Here is a 14160-nt window from a genome sequence, read left to right as displayed (position 1 = left end):
TTACGTTGACGGCAACAAATAGTGACAGAACTAGTCGTTGTGCCTCAATCACATCCCCTGGTCCAGACAAATTTAAATATCCTTGTCCATGGACCCCTAAATTTGCATTAGAATGTATGACAGATGACTCCTGAGCCAAATGCAAAAATAACATTTAAGTAGAACAGTCTCACCTTTTGTAAACCAGAGAACTAAACAGAAGATGAGTACAATACCCTGAGAACTACTAAATTGCTGGCCTCAAGCAAGGATGTCGCCACTAGACCATCATTGCCACCATCAATAAGCACTTTAGAATTCCACATCAAGTGCATTTTCACAGACATTCGAAGAGCCCCATAAATCTAAAATTAATATAGAAATTGATACTTATTAGAAATAGAAACCTAACATTCTAATGCAAACCTTCAATTCTATAAGGAAATAAACGAAGAAAATTGAATGCCGCTTGCCTTGATAACAGAGTCACTCATTAGAAGCTCTTCTGCCATTAACTCAAACACTGATGTCGCATAATGTGAAAGCCCGAAACTCAAAATAGCGGAACATGACAAGTGAATTTGCCTCGAACCTGATGACGTAAATTAACATGCAATGTGAGAACTAAAACCTTTAAGACGTGAATACGGTTTAAATAAGATAGAAGAGCCCCCAAAAAAAAATTAAGACCTGAACACGACTCCAAAACAAAGGAACAGAAGCTTTGGCATGATTCTGAACGTAGACATTAGTCCAAAGTGGCTGTTTAGGAAACTCTAACAGAAGCGTGTCGGTGCTTGTTGACCTATTATGATTGCTGACAATAAGACTCCGGGGGTACGGCATCGTAGTATGTCCCTGCAGCACCTGCATTTTCCGGCAGCCATAACTTTCCCCCCCTGCAAACAAAATGATGACATTGTGATAAGCAGAATTCTATCACCACATAAATGATAAACCCTAAAACTTAAGCAGATTTGTTTCATTAACCCAACAGAAAGTCTAAATGCCAACGCTATATGATACGGAAGGCATACCATGGTTAAAAAATTGTGAGTCGTCATGTCTGCTGAAAACATCTATGGAAATGCGTCCACCACCGCCTCCAGCAAAACCATCACCCCCGGATGCACTTATCTTCCCACTTCCGATCCTGTTGTACACAGAAGTTTATTATGAGCTATCAGATCGTTAGGCCATTCTCACAAAGGGTAGAAACCAGGAGATTCTTTTTAGCTCTCGGAAAGAAACAGAAGGAGAAGATTCAACAGTCTGAGATGAACTTCTCGATCAGCAAATTTATCAACCATCAACTTCATGTTGAATTTTTAAGTAGCCAAACGTCAGGATTCAGAACTGACTAAAAGCATTCCGAACAATTCACACACATGAATGATACACTGTACACTTCTGTGCCCAAAACAAGGATATCTAAGAAGACACATGCTGGAACTCAATCCTAGTTAGAACCTACTATTCAGTATAACAAAATAAATACCAGCAGCATTGTGAAAGAAATAATTTACTTCCAACTATGCCAGACCGGACGACATGCATAAATGACTACCACGACATGCAGAGTGAAGATAATTACTTACATTCTACGAGCCTTGATATGGATGCTCCCACCAGAGCCTCCACCGCCTTTAAAGCCACCGGCACCGCCATTAGCCACCAAACTGCCATTAAACTCGATCAAACCATCTATAAATAGACCAATTCTCCCTCCTCCTTCACCCCCATAATCCTCCTCTTTACTGGTAGTTCCCCCCTTGCTTCCATAACTCCACGGATGGTCCAAGTCCAACCACGAGTATGCATCTCCTCCCCACACGTCATCGGGCAGCGCCGTATTATCCGTCATACAGCTCGCTCCCCTCCCTCCATGACCACCACCGGAACCCTGCACACCAGACGGCCTCCCGCTCGTCTGTGCGGGAGGCTCACCAGCTAATCCAGTAACGTTGAAATTGAATTAACCCCGAATGTTGCGTCGGTAGCATTAACCGACAAAGTCCCGGCAACTATACTTGCGTTTTCACCCAAAGTGAATTGATCCGTTAGGTTGATAGTGATCGAACAGCCTAGTACTGGACATGCCAAAACGACGCCTGGGTGTATATGAAGGCTCCCATTTCCACCGATATAAACATCCTTGGAGAAGTTTAAGCTTGAACTCAGCTCGCAGCTGCTGTTTAGTGAGCCGCTTCCTCGGAGGTCCTCAACACAGGTCAACGTCGGAGGATGCGGCGGTGTTGGCGGAGGAGGAGGTGACGGCGGCGAGTAATCACCGTGAAAGTTTAAAAAATCGGAGTCATCCACCGACAATTCATCACCATTTGAATCAACAGAGCTTGTAGAGAATACTGACGCGACCAGAATACAGATAACCAGAGTGTGTGAATAAATTGGAGCCATTTTAAGAGATTAGAAGGTTCATTTCTCTTATACACAAAACATTCATACGAAAGGAATAAGAAATTCAAGTGAGTTGACTCAACTGAGTTGCCGATTGCACGTAGCTGAGCTGAGATGTTTTGAGTTGTTGTGTATATGTGACAATTCCGGGAATCTGTTTAGTTTTCGGAGGAGGATAGATAATAGAAAACGAGTCTTGGAAAAGAAAAGGAAAGAAAGTGAATAGAGAAGGGAAGTAAATAGGGAAGAGAAGTCATGAGTCGTGTCACGTGCATGCCACGTGCGTGATTGTGAGGCGTTTTTCCAATCTACCACCTGCTTCATTACTCTTCAGCCACGTCTAGCCATATAGATACACACGGGCTTGTATTTTAATTTTTTGAGTAAGATGTGAGCCCATATACAAAATGGAGATGACCAAAAATTAAATAAATAAAAAGCGCCAATATTAATTTGATATTTATAATTTTACAGTATAAAATTAACTGATCTAATCCTTAACTTTCCGAAATCTAATGGTAACAATATTACCGAGTTCACTATTTCGGCTCGGAGATATGATTCATCTACTTGAGAATTTCTCTTATTTTCTTTTATCACAAAAGAGAGATACAATCTCTTATGTCTACTTGTTAATCCTCTAAAGAAAATATCTTATGTCTACAGAGTTCCAACACTACTTGAAGATCAAAGCTTGACAACAGCAAATGAAGAATGTAACTGCATATTCATAACAAAATTTCTTGAATGGAATGATAAAGTTCTCGACTTTATACTTAAAGTAAATAAGAAATAAAAGAATTCAACTCTAATTTTCAAGACGACCTAACATTCTGCCTAAAATACACATCAAATGAGCATGTCAATTATCTACGGACATTAAATAGAAGACCCATTAATTCAGAAACACCATCTTCGACAATCACAGTGGACTAGTGAAATAAAAGGAACCCACATATATACATCGAAAATAAATTGAAAAATATAAAAATCCCAAAAACAACTAGAAACTAACAAATTAAACAATTACAGTAGGCTAGTGAAATAAAATGAACCCATACACAACTGCCCTTTATTCATTTAATCTCATGAAAAAAATCTCGAAACCCACGACTCTCATCTCTTGAAAAAAATCCTAGAAACCCCACAATCAAACTCAAGAATCTGTCTCTCAATCTCTATTCAAGATGCAGAGAATTCAATTGAAGCATAGCCTCCTTTAGTCCCTAAAGAACATATTCAGGGAGGACAGGCAAAGAATTGCCTTGTGCTCAGCTAATCATGGGTTGGAGGGCGATATTGACGAAGGAATCGTCGACATTTGGGATGGGCTCTCATCTCATCAGAAAGATGGATTGATGACAATAGACTATGAGTCTTTGATATCACGTTTCTTGGAGGAGGCTGCGTCCATAGCTGATAAGGCTCTAGCCTTCTATGAACAAAATATGGACTAGAATGCCCATTACTATTTTGTCTGTGGGTTAACATTCGTGGACCAAGTAATGATGTGGGCTCACTTCTGCTCTAGGCATGTAATATCTAATCATCTCCAACAAAGATATCAAAAGGTATTTTGTGCGCATCTGATATGAATTTTGGGGATGAAGCCCTCTAGAGCCTCAAGTAGGTGCTAATTTCAACAATGAGTTTCAAGGGTTCAATCACAGTCCTCTACGATGGTTCGTGTGTTTTCAAGCTCCAAGAAGTCGATGAATTAGGCCCATTATACCGTAGTGGGTTGCATATACCAGAGGTTATTAACACATGGTCGACAATTTTGACTCCTCTATCACGCAGATTCAACCAGTTTAAATCCTTAAAAGGGTAGGTGATTAACTATACATCAGAATAAGAATATTAAGGCACTGGCCTCAAGACATATACATCCAACTTTGTGGGCTCCAAAAAATGCATTCTAAACTCGAAATACTGGAGGAAGATGGTATCACTATCAACAATCTTCAAGAGGTAACACATATTGATTTTTACATGCCTTAAGATGGGTAGGGAGGTTTGCATAATACGAACATTCACACCGCAACGGACTTGGGCTCTGATATTATGATAAGATGTCTAACTCAACTCCAAAAATTAGCTCAAAGAGGAAGGTTTTCATTAAGTCATTAAAAAAATATTTAAATTTGATAATCGTCTGATGTGGGATTTTAAGATTGGACAATGTATGTGCTATATTCGAGGAAGTTGAGATGTACTTTGAATTTCAAGATGGTCCTCAAAATTTTCTTAATAGAGCACTTATTAGGGTAGGAATAATATTATTTTTCTCTCAATTATTTTAGAATTTTTTTTGTTGTAAAAATACTTGTTGACTAAAGTAAAGTCAATATTTCTTTTCAGAAACATATTGAACATATATAGTGTGAAACTGTGGGTGGATAGACACAAAATTACAGAGATACTTATTGATTAGGCACATATATTTTGATTTTATACTTTGATTTTTTGTTCAAGTGAATTCACTTTTATTGAAATTTTAAGATACAGTCTAATAGTAGGTCGTATGATATGTGTTGATTTCTATAAAGAAATTATGTATCTTTATACTTTATCTATCTATCTATTAGTGGTAGATTTTTATTTTTATTTTGAATAATATATCTATATAGTCAATATATCTGTTATATATTTGAGAATTTTCATATTTTATATTCATTTATTTATTTATATTCATATTTTACAAGTTGTAGGAAGGCAAATAAACAAACATAAATAAATCGATAGAAATTATTCATCTATTTATTTTTATTCATATTTTATAAGTTGTAAGTAGGTGTTGAAATTTGATCGTAAAAATATGATTAAAAATTTTCGTGTTTGGATTTTGGATGGAGAAATACGATATTTACAGAGAAATTTGATATTATAAAAATATCTATATTATAAAAAAAAAATTATTAACATAAAAATGATGTTAAGAAAAAAAAGTTGAATGAAATACAAAGTAAAATACATCAGATGCGACATTTTTTTTTACCATGTAATAAAATAACTCGAATTGAAAATTCTAGGCATTTCTCCACATGGCCTAGCTCTGTGATGTGATCTTCCTCCTCTATCTAATGGTTATAACTCCAAGATTTCACCATCTCAGCTTTGACGGGAAATACTAGAGAAAGAAAAAAAAAATATCAATGAAATGAATGAACGTGGGGAAGATTAATTTAAAACCAAAGGTCTTAATAATTACCTTGTTAATGAGAGAAATGTAGTAAGGCTTCACTTTCTCCACATCAACCAAAGTTTTGCTCTTGCTGTAAAGATCGTACTTGCTACAAAGAATTTAAAAAGAAATCAACAATTAGATTTTTACGAGTTACGAATTAGCTTTTACTAATTAATTAAATTAAATTAAAGGTGAAGTAATTACTTGAAGATATGGAGCCATTTGAGATTCTCCTTATCCTCTTCATTCATCAGGTGTTTGTATGCTCCTCCAGTGTGCAAAGCTTAAAAATTATTTGGATTTACGTTAATTAGTCTCATATACTAATATTAAATATCGTTCATATTCATTAATTAGAGAAAATAAGGTTATTAAATATTACTATTAATTAATCAACGCTTACGATAAAATGAATGGTATCGGATTGACGAACAATCCAGCAGATGGAAGAGTGGTTCCATTCTCCTTTGCCACCTAAACAAAGTAAAATTTTATAGTTAGTGTAATTGCTTTAAGATTAACTATATGGTCCACTTAGAGATATGAAATCGATCGATCTCAAGTCTCAATAAAGTAAGAAAGGAAATTATACAATATAGAAGTAATATAAAACGTACCAAGTACATGTAATCGTCGTGGCCCCATGAAATGACGACATTGTCAAGCCCACAACCTTCCTTGTAGATTCCGTTTTTAGTATTGTAGGCTGGATTGTTGAAATCGAGATTCTCCTTAAAATACTGAAATATGACATACATTACAAAAACATCAGTCTCGGTTTGTTACGGATATTTATAAATTGTCTGGAAATTATGTGGCGAATCGACAAAGTGTAATTAAGATTAAATTAAAATGGATTAATTAAGCTAATTAATTAAGACCTTGTGATGAACATTGGCTTCGTGAAATGCACAGCCAAGAGGGAATGTGTCGCCGACGACTGCCCATTGAGGAAGCTCTCCAAAGCTAGGAAGAAGCAGAACTTTTCCAAGATCTACAAATAAATTAATTCAATCGTTTTAATAATTAATTAAAATAATATAATTCCAAAAATGAAACTAATCAGACCGATTCGATTTGGTCCATAACCAACCCGATAAGGCCGACAGATCCTTTTCTTTGATTAATTAGGTTTTTATCTTATCCGTATATAGTCAAGTTCAACTACAAGACTAAATTAGCTGGGACTCGACTGGAACACGTTCTTTGAACAAAGTCAAATATTGTGACGATACGTCTACTAAATATTTATGTTCAAGTAGTTTAACTTCAAAGGAAAGACTAATTAATTAAAAGTGATCGACTAAACGAAAAGAAAATCCGAAATTAAGAAGAATAACGATTAGTATATACCATGAATAAGAGCGGTCAAATGAAGCCAATCCTCATCAGGATAGTCTTTTCGAATGGCTTCAGCAGATTGCAACAAATGCTGAATCTGAGGCTCATCCAAATCAGGGTCACTTTCGTCAACAACTTCATTCAAAAGCTCACAACATTCCCATATGCTCATCTCAACTCTGTTCAATTTCCCATACTCTTCTCTCATCTTCTTAACCTAAATTTAATTAATTTATGCACACAAAAATTGTTATTATTAGTATTAAAACTGATATATAGACGACATATAGGGTATAAATAAATAGTTTAAATTCGTCTTGCTTACAAAATCATAAGTCTGGTTAATGTGTTGGTTGCGATAGAATTCCTCCACACCCTTTTGCCTTGCACTCTCAGCATTGTAATCCCTACACGAAGAAATTTCATTAATACTAGTATAAGATAAAATCGTTGATGTTAACATCATATGAAATTTCTTGATGAATATATATATATATATATATGTATATCAACCTGAATGCCTTGCCAAATGCGTTCATCTCCGGAGCAATGAACGCATTGTCGGAATCCGATTCTGGCTCTGACTTGGATGTGGCATGTGGTACGATGAAGCCGCCGTCTAACACTAATTCATTAGTCTCCTCGACCGATTGCTTGTCTTCCACTTGTGATCCTAATAACATTAAATTCTATTAGATAAATTTGTAACAAAGAAAAACCATTGATTATTCATGTGTAGACATAGTATAGTACCGTATTCGGGTTGTGCAATGAGAATAGTCATCTTCCCCGACTAGAAAAAGAAACTGAACAGAATATGGGGATGTATGTGGAAGAAACGGAAAAGAAGAGGGGTAAAAATAGAAATAAACGCACGGAATTGAGGAAGCAAGGGAACAAAAAATAATGGGGTTTGTGAGAATGAGACTTTAGGCATATGGTATTTATAGTCATGACATAAGAAGTCCTTCCTTGATATTTGGAAGATCTTGTGTCCTCGTTTGTAAGAATCCGAGTCCTTAACTGAAAAATCTATGTTTTCATTATCCGCATACATGAGCGAAACCCACGCTCCTTCTGTTGCGTGTAATCACCTTACAGCTGTACTAATCCTAATTTTGTTTTATTTCGGATAAAATGTACTAATCCTGTTTTAATTGCAGCCTGGATTTTTCTTTATCCAAAATGATAACGAATTCAAAGAACCAAATATCTAAAGCCACGGTGTAATTCTTATCAAATTCAAAAATTAGTAAATAAATTGGGGATTTTCTTTTATATTAACGAAATTTTTCTTAATATATATCACGTTATTATAGTTGAAATCAAATTAGGGTAGTGACGTGGAGGCACGCTCAATTAAGCGCGTTTGGAGTTAGCACTTCAATCCAATAACAAGCTGTTGCGTACATGACTCAGCTTTACGTGGATACACTAATCCCAGCTAAAAATCGGGTTACCTGACTCAGCACCTAGTCACAATTAACAAGCGCTGACTTCTAGTTTCCGCCGTTTAAATTAAAATCCAAATGGTTGATATGCGATCACGCGAATGAATTCCTACTTAGCCGTCCAATGTACAAACGGTGTAGATTTTGCCACGTCATTAGAATCAACAATGGGAAAACTCACATACTGTTTATAAATATTGTTCATTCTGTTGATCCAATAAAAAATTAACATGTTTATTATATTTGATGCGAAATCAAATTACTTAACTAAACTTTTAAATTGTCTATACTATTCTCATCTTGTGTGATAAACATATCTCAAGTCGGCTCAAAGGGAAGTTCTATAGAACAGCAGTGAGACCTGCTATTCTATATGGAAAGTGAATGTTGGCCGATAAAGAAACAACAAGAACACAAGGTTAAGGTTGCAGAGATGCGGATGTTGAGATGGTCGAGTGGACTTACTTTGAAAGATAAAGTCCGAAACGAGACTATTAGGAGCAACCTTAAAGTTGCACCTATAGATGAGAAGATGAGAGAGGGTAGACTTAGGTGGTTCGGGCATGTGAGACGTAGACCTATAGATGCTCCGATTAGGAAGTGTGAGGACATAGATATAGGAACAGAGAGGGAGGGGAGACCTAGACTTACGTGGGAGAGGGTAATTAGGAAGGATTTAGAGTTATTAGATATTTCAGAAGATTTAGTAGAGGAGAGAGGGGAGTGGAGGCGTAGTATCCATGTAGCAGATGCCTTATAGATAATTTCGTTTGGGATGGTAGGTTTATTGATAGGTTTATTTGTAGGGTATATGTTTTAGTTATAGGTTAGTGCTAGTTATATATGTTTCTATGTCTCATTGGATGATTTTTTTTTATATATATATATATATCATATATGCGTCGGAATACGGCATGTGAGTTACACATAGCCCTTGTGCTTAAAAGCTGAGGATTCATATAGCCGACTCCACACTGTGGAATTGAGGCTTGTTGTTGTTGTTGTTGTATACTATTCTCATCTCCTTTCACTCCTCTTCAATCATTCGTAACCTCCACAACACCACCATATTAGGAATTTGACTCGCATCTTTTATCTCTTTCAATTATGAATTATCTTACATCGTTTTTATTCATTTAAAACTTCTTCTTTTTTTCTTTTTTTCCATCCGAAAAGATATTTTAGATTTCAACATTTTCGTATTGCAATTGTAAACCCAAAAATTCTAATTATTTTTGTTTTGCAATAGCAATATCAATTTATTATTTTGTGCGATTTGTATTTTGTGTGGACTTTTATTTGATGCTTTGAGTCTTGACAGTGAATGTGTGAGAGAAAAATAGAAAAGAAGCCAATCGATGAGATGGAGAGAGAAAATGACAAAAAAATAGAGAATATTTTAGTCATTTAACACTAAACAACATGAACAATATTTATAAAAAAAACATGTAAGTTTTTTCCATCAACAAAAATAATTTTTTTTATTTATTGTAACGTCAAACGTTTTAGTTTCTGTTAATAATAAAAAGACAGTATCAATAGTATACTAGTAAGGCTATTTTGGATGGACAGACTGATTTCATGGGTTTTGGAACGTGAGTAGAATTAGATCCGATTAGGATTCAGATGTTTTAGTTTCTGTTGGTAATAAAAATACTGTACCATTAGTATATTAGTAGGGCTGTTTTTTATGGGCAGACTGATTTTATAGGTTTCAGGACGGGAGTAAGATTAGACCGGACTAGGATTTGAGCGTTGGTTTCGGTAAATCCATTGGGCCTTTGGACAGAATGACTTGAAGGGAAAGATTAACGAGTCAAATCCTATAGAGCCTTTGAAATGTATGTTTTGGACATAAGATTCAAGCACAAATGACCAAAACTACTCATACTACTAGAAAACGAGACAAACTCGCTTCTCAACAACAAATTTTAACAATGTATCGAATTCTAAGGAAAACAAACATTATTGATTGAAAATAAACATTCAAAAACTACATATTGTTTGTCTAGATAATACAAACACATTACAAAATTCTTAAAACAGTTTTACACATCCATCCAACAAATAGATTTCACAACCATCACTTTGTTTTACGATCAACCAGAAATTATACATATGCTTCTCTTTTCTCTAGTTCAACGGAGCAGAACATATCAACACCATCTTTTCTGCCATGGTTAGGTCCAATGCAGGCACCCATTGATCCAACCTCTTGAAGTTATAGATTTTGACCAATTTAGCCTACAAAAATACAACAGGCACAAGACAATTAAACCAACATTAGCTAGACTACAAATTGAAATGACCAATGGAAATGCAAGCAAGTTACCATTATATCTGTTTTAATTTCAGCCTCTTCTTGTCAAAACTCAATGATCTCCTAGAATAAAATTCAGGATCTTCAAAAATTTATTTTATTCAGTGAAACAGACTTTCGTGTTGTTGTTGAACTGCCTCACTTCAATTTTCTTCTTCATTTATCACTTCCCTCCAACCTAATCACTGTCTCACTTAACATCTTTCTCTTCTTGAAAATTGATTCAATGTTAATTGGACCAGCTTTCAATATGTTCTCCTTCTTCTCCTCATATATTGGGTCATCAACAGGCTCTTTCTTTTTCTGCTTGACATTGTCTTCAACAACATTAACAGCTTCCCTCTCTTCAGAAGGTATATGCAACAATTTTTCAATATGAAAGGCAGAATATCTTACAATAAGATGTAGATGAACCATCCATTGTAGCTTTCTCCTCAGCAAAAGGGACAAAACAGAATCAGAACAAGAAGAAGAATTCTAAAGCAAAACTTATCTGCAACCATTGTGGTAAGAAAAGCTATATTGAAACTAAATGCTACAAATTATAGGTTTCTCACCTGACTTCAAATTCATAAGAAATACTTCTACAAACTTATCTGTTGCAACAGAACTTAAAGTGACACAAAAGACAGCAACCATGACCATCTCACAAGATGAATATGAATATCTCAAAAGACAGGCTCAATCAAACTCTCAATCTCAAGTCTCTACTAACAATATGGCCAACACAACTCATGCTTTCAATGGATATCAACATGGAATAAAAGGTACAAGGTCCTACATCTAAACAGTCACAACATTCAAGTAGGTTATCATGTAATTTTTTATGAGCATGTCTTTCCCTACAATGGACCACAAGTAGATTTAGATAGTTTTTGTTCTATGATTCCTTCAAGAAGGAAGAATGTACCTGTTTTGGATGAAGAGTCTGTATCACATCATTCCATGCATGAAAATGATCTTGAACATCTAATATTGATCATGAACATTTTGTTGAAGAAATGTCTGATTTTCAGAAACTGATACAGAATCTGTACAAGTGATACAACTAGAAATTAGAGAATCTTCTAGAACTAGATTCACACCTAAGCATTTAGAAGATTACCATTATAATCTAGTCCAAGTCTTATCTCAGCAGGACCATAACACTTTCCTCAAAGACTCGATCAACATTCTAATACCAGATACTCCACATTCAATTTAAAATCATTTTTCAAAATTTTCTCAAAAACATCTTACTTTTACTTTAAAGATTTGTTGTCAAAAAAAACCAAATAATTTTAAGCAAGCTATGGAAAATGAGAAATGGCAAACAACTAAAAAGACATAACTGAAAGCCCCTCTTAGATAATCAAACTTGGGTTATATCTGACCTGCCTAAAGGAAAAAGAGCTATTGGTTGTATATGGGCGTTTAAACTGAAGCATAAGTCAGATGGCTCCATTAAAAGATATAAATACAGGCTTGTTTTCAAGGGTTACACTCAGAACGAAGGGATAGACTACTCAGAAACTTTCTCTCCATTTCTAAAGTTCTTGCTATTGCAACTTTTAAGAAATGACATACTGCTCAATTAGACATCAGTAATGCTTTCTTACATGGTGATCTAGATGAAGAAGTATACATGAAAGCTCTCCCAGATTCAGACATTCCCCTTTATAAGGTTTGTAAACTGACAAAATCACTCTATGGACTCAAACAAGCAAGTAGGCAATGGAATTTCAAACAAACTGAAGCATTGACACAGTTTGGATATTCTCAATCAAGTTCCGATCATTCATTATTCATCAAGCATGAAACTGAGTCTTTTACGGTCATTCTAGTCTTTGTTGATGATTTGATCATTGCAGGAAATAATTTCAACCAAATCACAACAACCAAAATCCTTCTTACATGACAAGTTCAGTATCAAGGATTTAGGAAATCTCAAATACTTTCTAGGTTTTGAAATTGCAAGATCACATAAGGGAATTCATATGTGTCAAAGGAAGTATACCTTGGAACTTCTCTCTGAATCTGATTTCTTTGGTTGCAAGCCTTCATCCACTCCTATGTTGTATTCTGTAGAGTTCTCTGATAAGTCCCTAAAGCTGATTGATCCCTCCATCTACAGAACACTGATTGGAAAGCTGCTTTACCTTACTCACACAGGACCTGACATATGACAAAACACACAACACTTGTCACAATTTCTGTGTGATCCAACAAAAGAACACTTGAAAGCTACATATAGAGTTTTAAGATACCTGAAAACTTCTCCAGGACAAGGTTTGTTCTTCCATATGATAAAAAATTGGAGCTCAAATCTTACTCTGATGCAGATTGGGTTAAGTGTCCTTTGACAAGGAAATCGGTCACAGGATTTTGTATCTTTCTTGGTGACTCTATTATTTCCAGAAATCTAAGAAGCAATCCACCATTTCACATTCTTCTACAAGCAGAGTATAGAGCTATCGCCATGGTTGCCTGTGAGCTTCAGTTGATTCGTTATCTTCTTCAAGATTTCCAGATACATCATTCTCAACCTGCTCTTTTATATCGTGACAATCAATCCGTCATTCACATAGCTCGAAATGTTATTTCTATGAACGGACAAAACACATTGAAATTGATTGTCATATTATAAGAAATCAGGTGAAAGCAGGTCTGATTCAATTGCTTTCGATCCCATCTTCTCTGCAAATTGCGAACCTGTTCACCAAATCACAGCGAGCATCCATATTTCGTCTGTTTCTTTCCAAGTTCGGACTTCTCGAACTTAGACAAGTTTCGTTTGTGGGGGCTGTTGCTTCTGCTTCAAGCTAAAGCCAACTCCTTCTTCTTTCACAAGGTTTCACTGTACAGAAATCCAAATGACATCACTTCAACCACTCTCAACCATTCCACCACTTCATATGTGGCTGAGACAACAATCGCAAAATATTGAGCAAAGATGGACTAAGTTTCTTAGTACTTAATATATTTAATTAATCATCCATCATACAATTTATAGTATAAATATGTACAACATTATCTTGTAATTGATCACTTTGAGTTAATAGAAAAATTAAAATTCTCTCTCACAAAATTATCTCTTTCGATTCTTAATCTAGCTTATACCAAAAACTTAAACAGAAAGACTACAATTAAATTTACTTATCTCAAATTTTATATAGAAATTTCTTCATCTTCGTGTTTCTATCTCTATCTGAGAAATGAAAGGAATGGTTTTAAGTGTAGGTATGGCAAATTGCATGAAAAAATTGTAATTTAGCAACTAGTGACAGCTGGTCGGTGCCAGGCGTAACCAGGATAGAACCAGCGGTGACAACGTAACCAGCCGTCATCTTCTACCACCGACGCGTCCAACTCTCTTTTTTTTCTTTTAAAATAAAGCTCAGGCCGACTCCCGAGAGGAAGAAAAAGTTGGTCACATTTATTTCATTGGAAACAAATTGCTGACGCTCGTCAACACCTACTCACAT

At 35.4% G+C, this 14160-nt stretch overlaps 1 protein-coding gene and 2 pseudogenes across 1 annotated transcript; 1 reads left to right on the top strand and 2 right to left on the bottom strand.

Annotated features, from left to right (window-relative positions):
- Positions 1-1573: 1573 nt before the first annotated feature.
- Positions 1574-2397, bottom strand: LOC139881871 (uncharacterized; annotated as a pseudogene).
- Positions 2398-5500: 3103 nt separating this feature from the next.
- LOC139881873 (inositol oxygenase 2-like) lies at positions 5501-7709 on the bottom strand (annotated as a pseudogene).
- Positions 7710-8749: 1040 nt separating this feature from the next.
- On the top strand, positions 8750-9136 carry LOC139881870 (uncharacterized). Its single transcript, XM_071866271.1, has one exon. It carries the CDS (start codon positions 8750-8752, stop codon positions 9134-9136), a length of 387 nt encoding a protein of 128 aa, XP_071722372.1.
- The last annotated feature ends 5024 nt before the right edge of the window (positions 9137-14160 follow it).

This window comes from Rutidosis leptorrhynchoides, unplaced genomic scaffold (assembly GCF_046630445.1).
Source record: "Rutidosis leptorrhynchoides isolate AG116_Rl617_1_P2 unplaced genomic scaffold, CSIRO_AGI_Rlap_v1 contig204, whole genome shotgun sequence".
Taxonomy (NCBI): domain Eukaryota; kingdom Viridiplantae; phylum Streptophyta; class Magnoliopsida; order Asterales; family Asteraceae; genus Rutidosis; species Rutidosis leptorrhynchoides.
The sequence above is the reverse complement of the archived record's forward strand: the minus strand, read 5'-3'. Positions and strand labels throughout refer to the sequence as shown.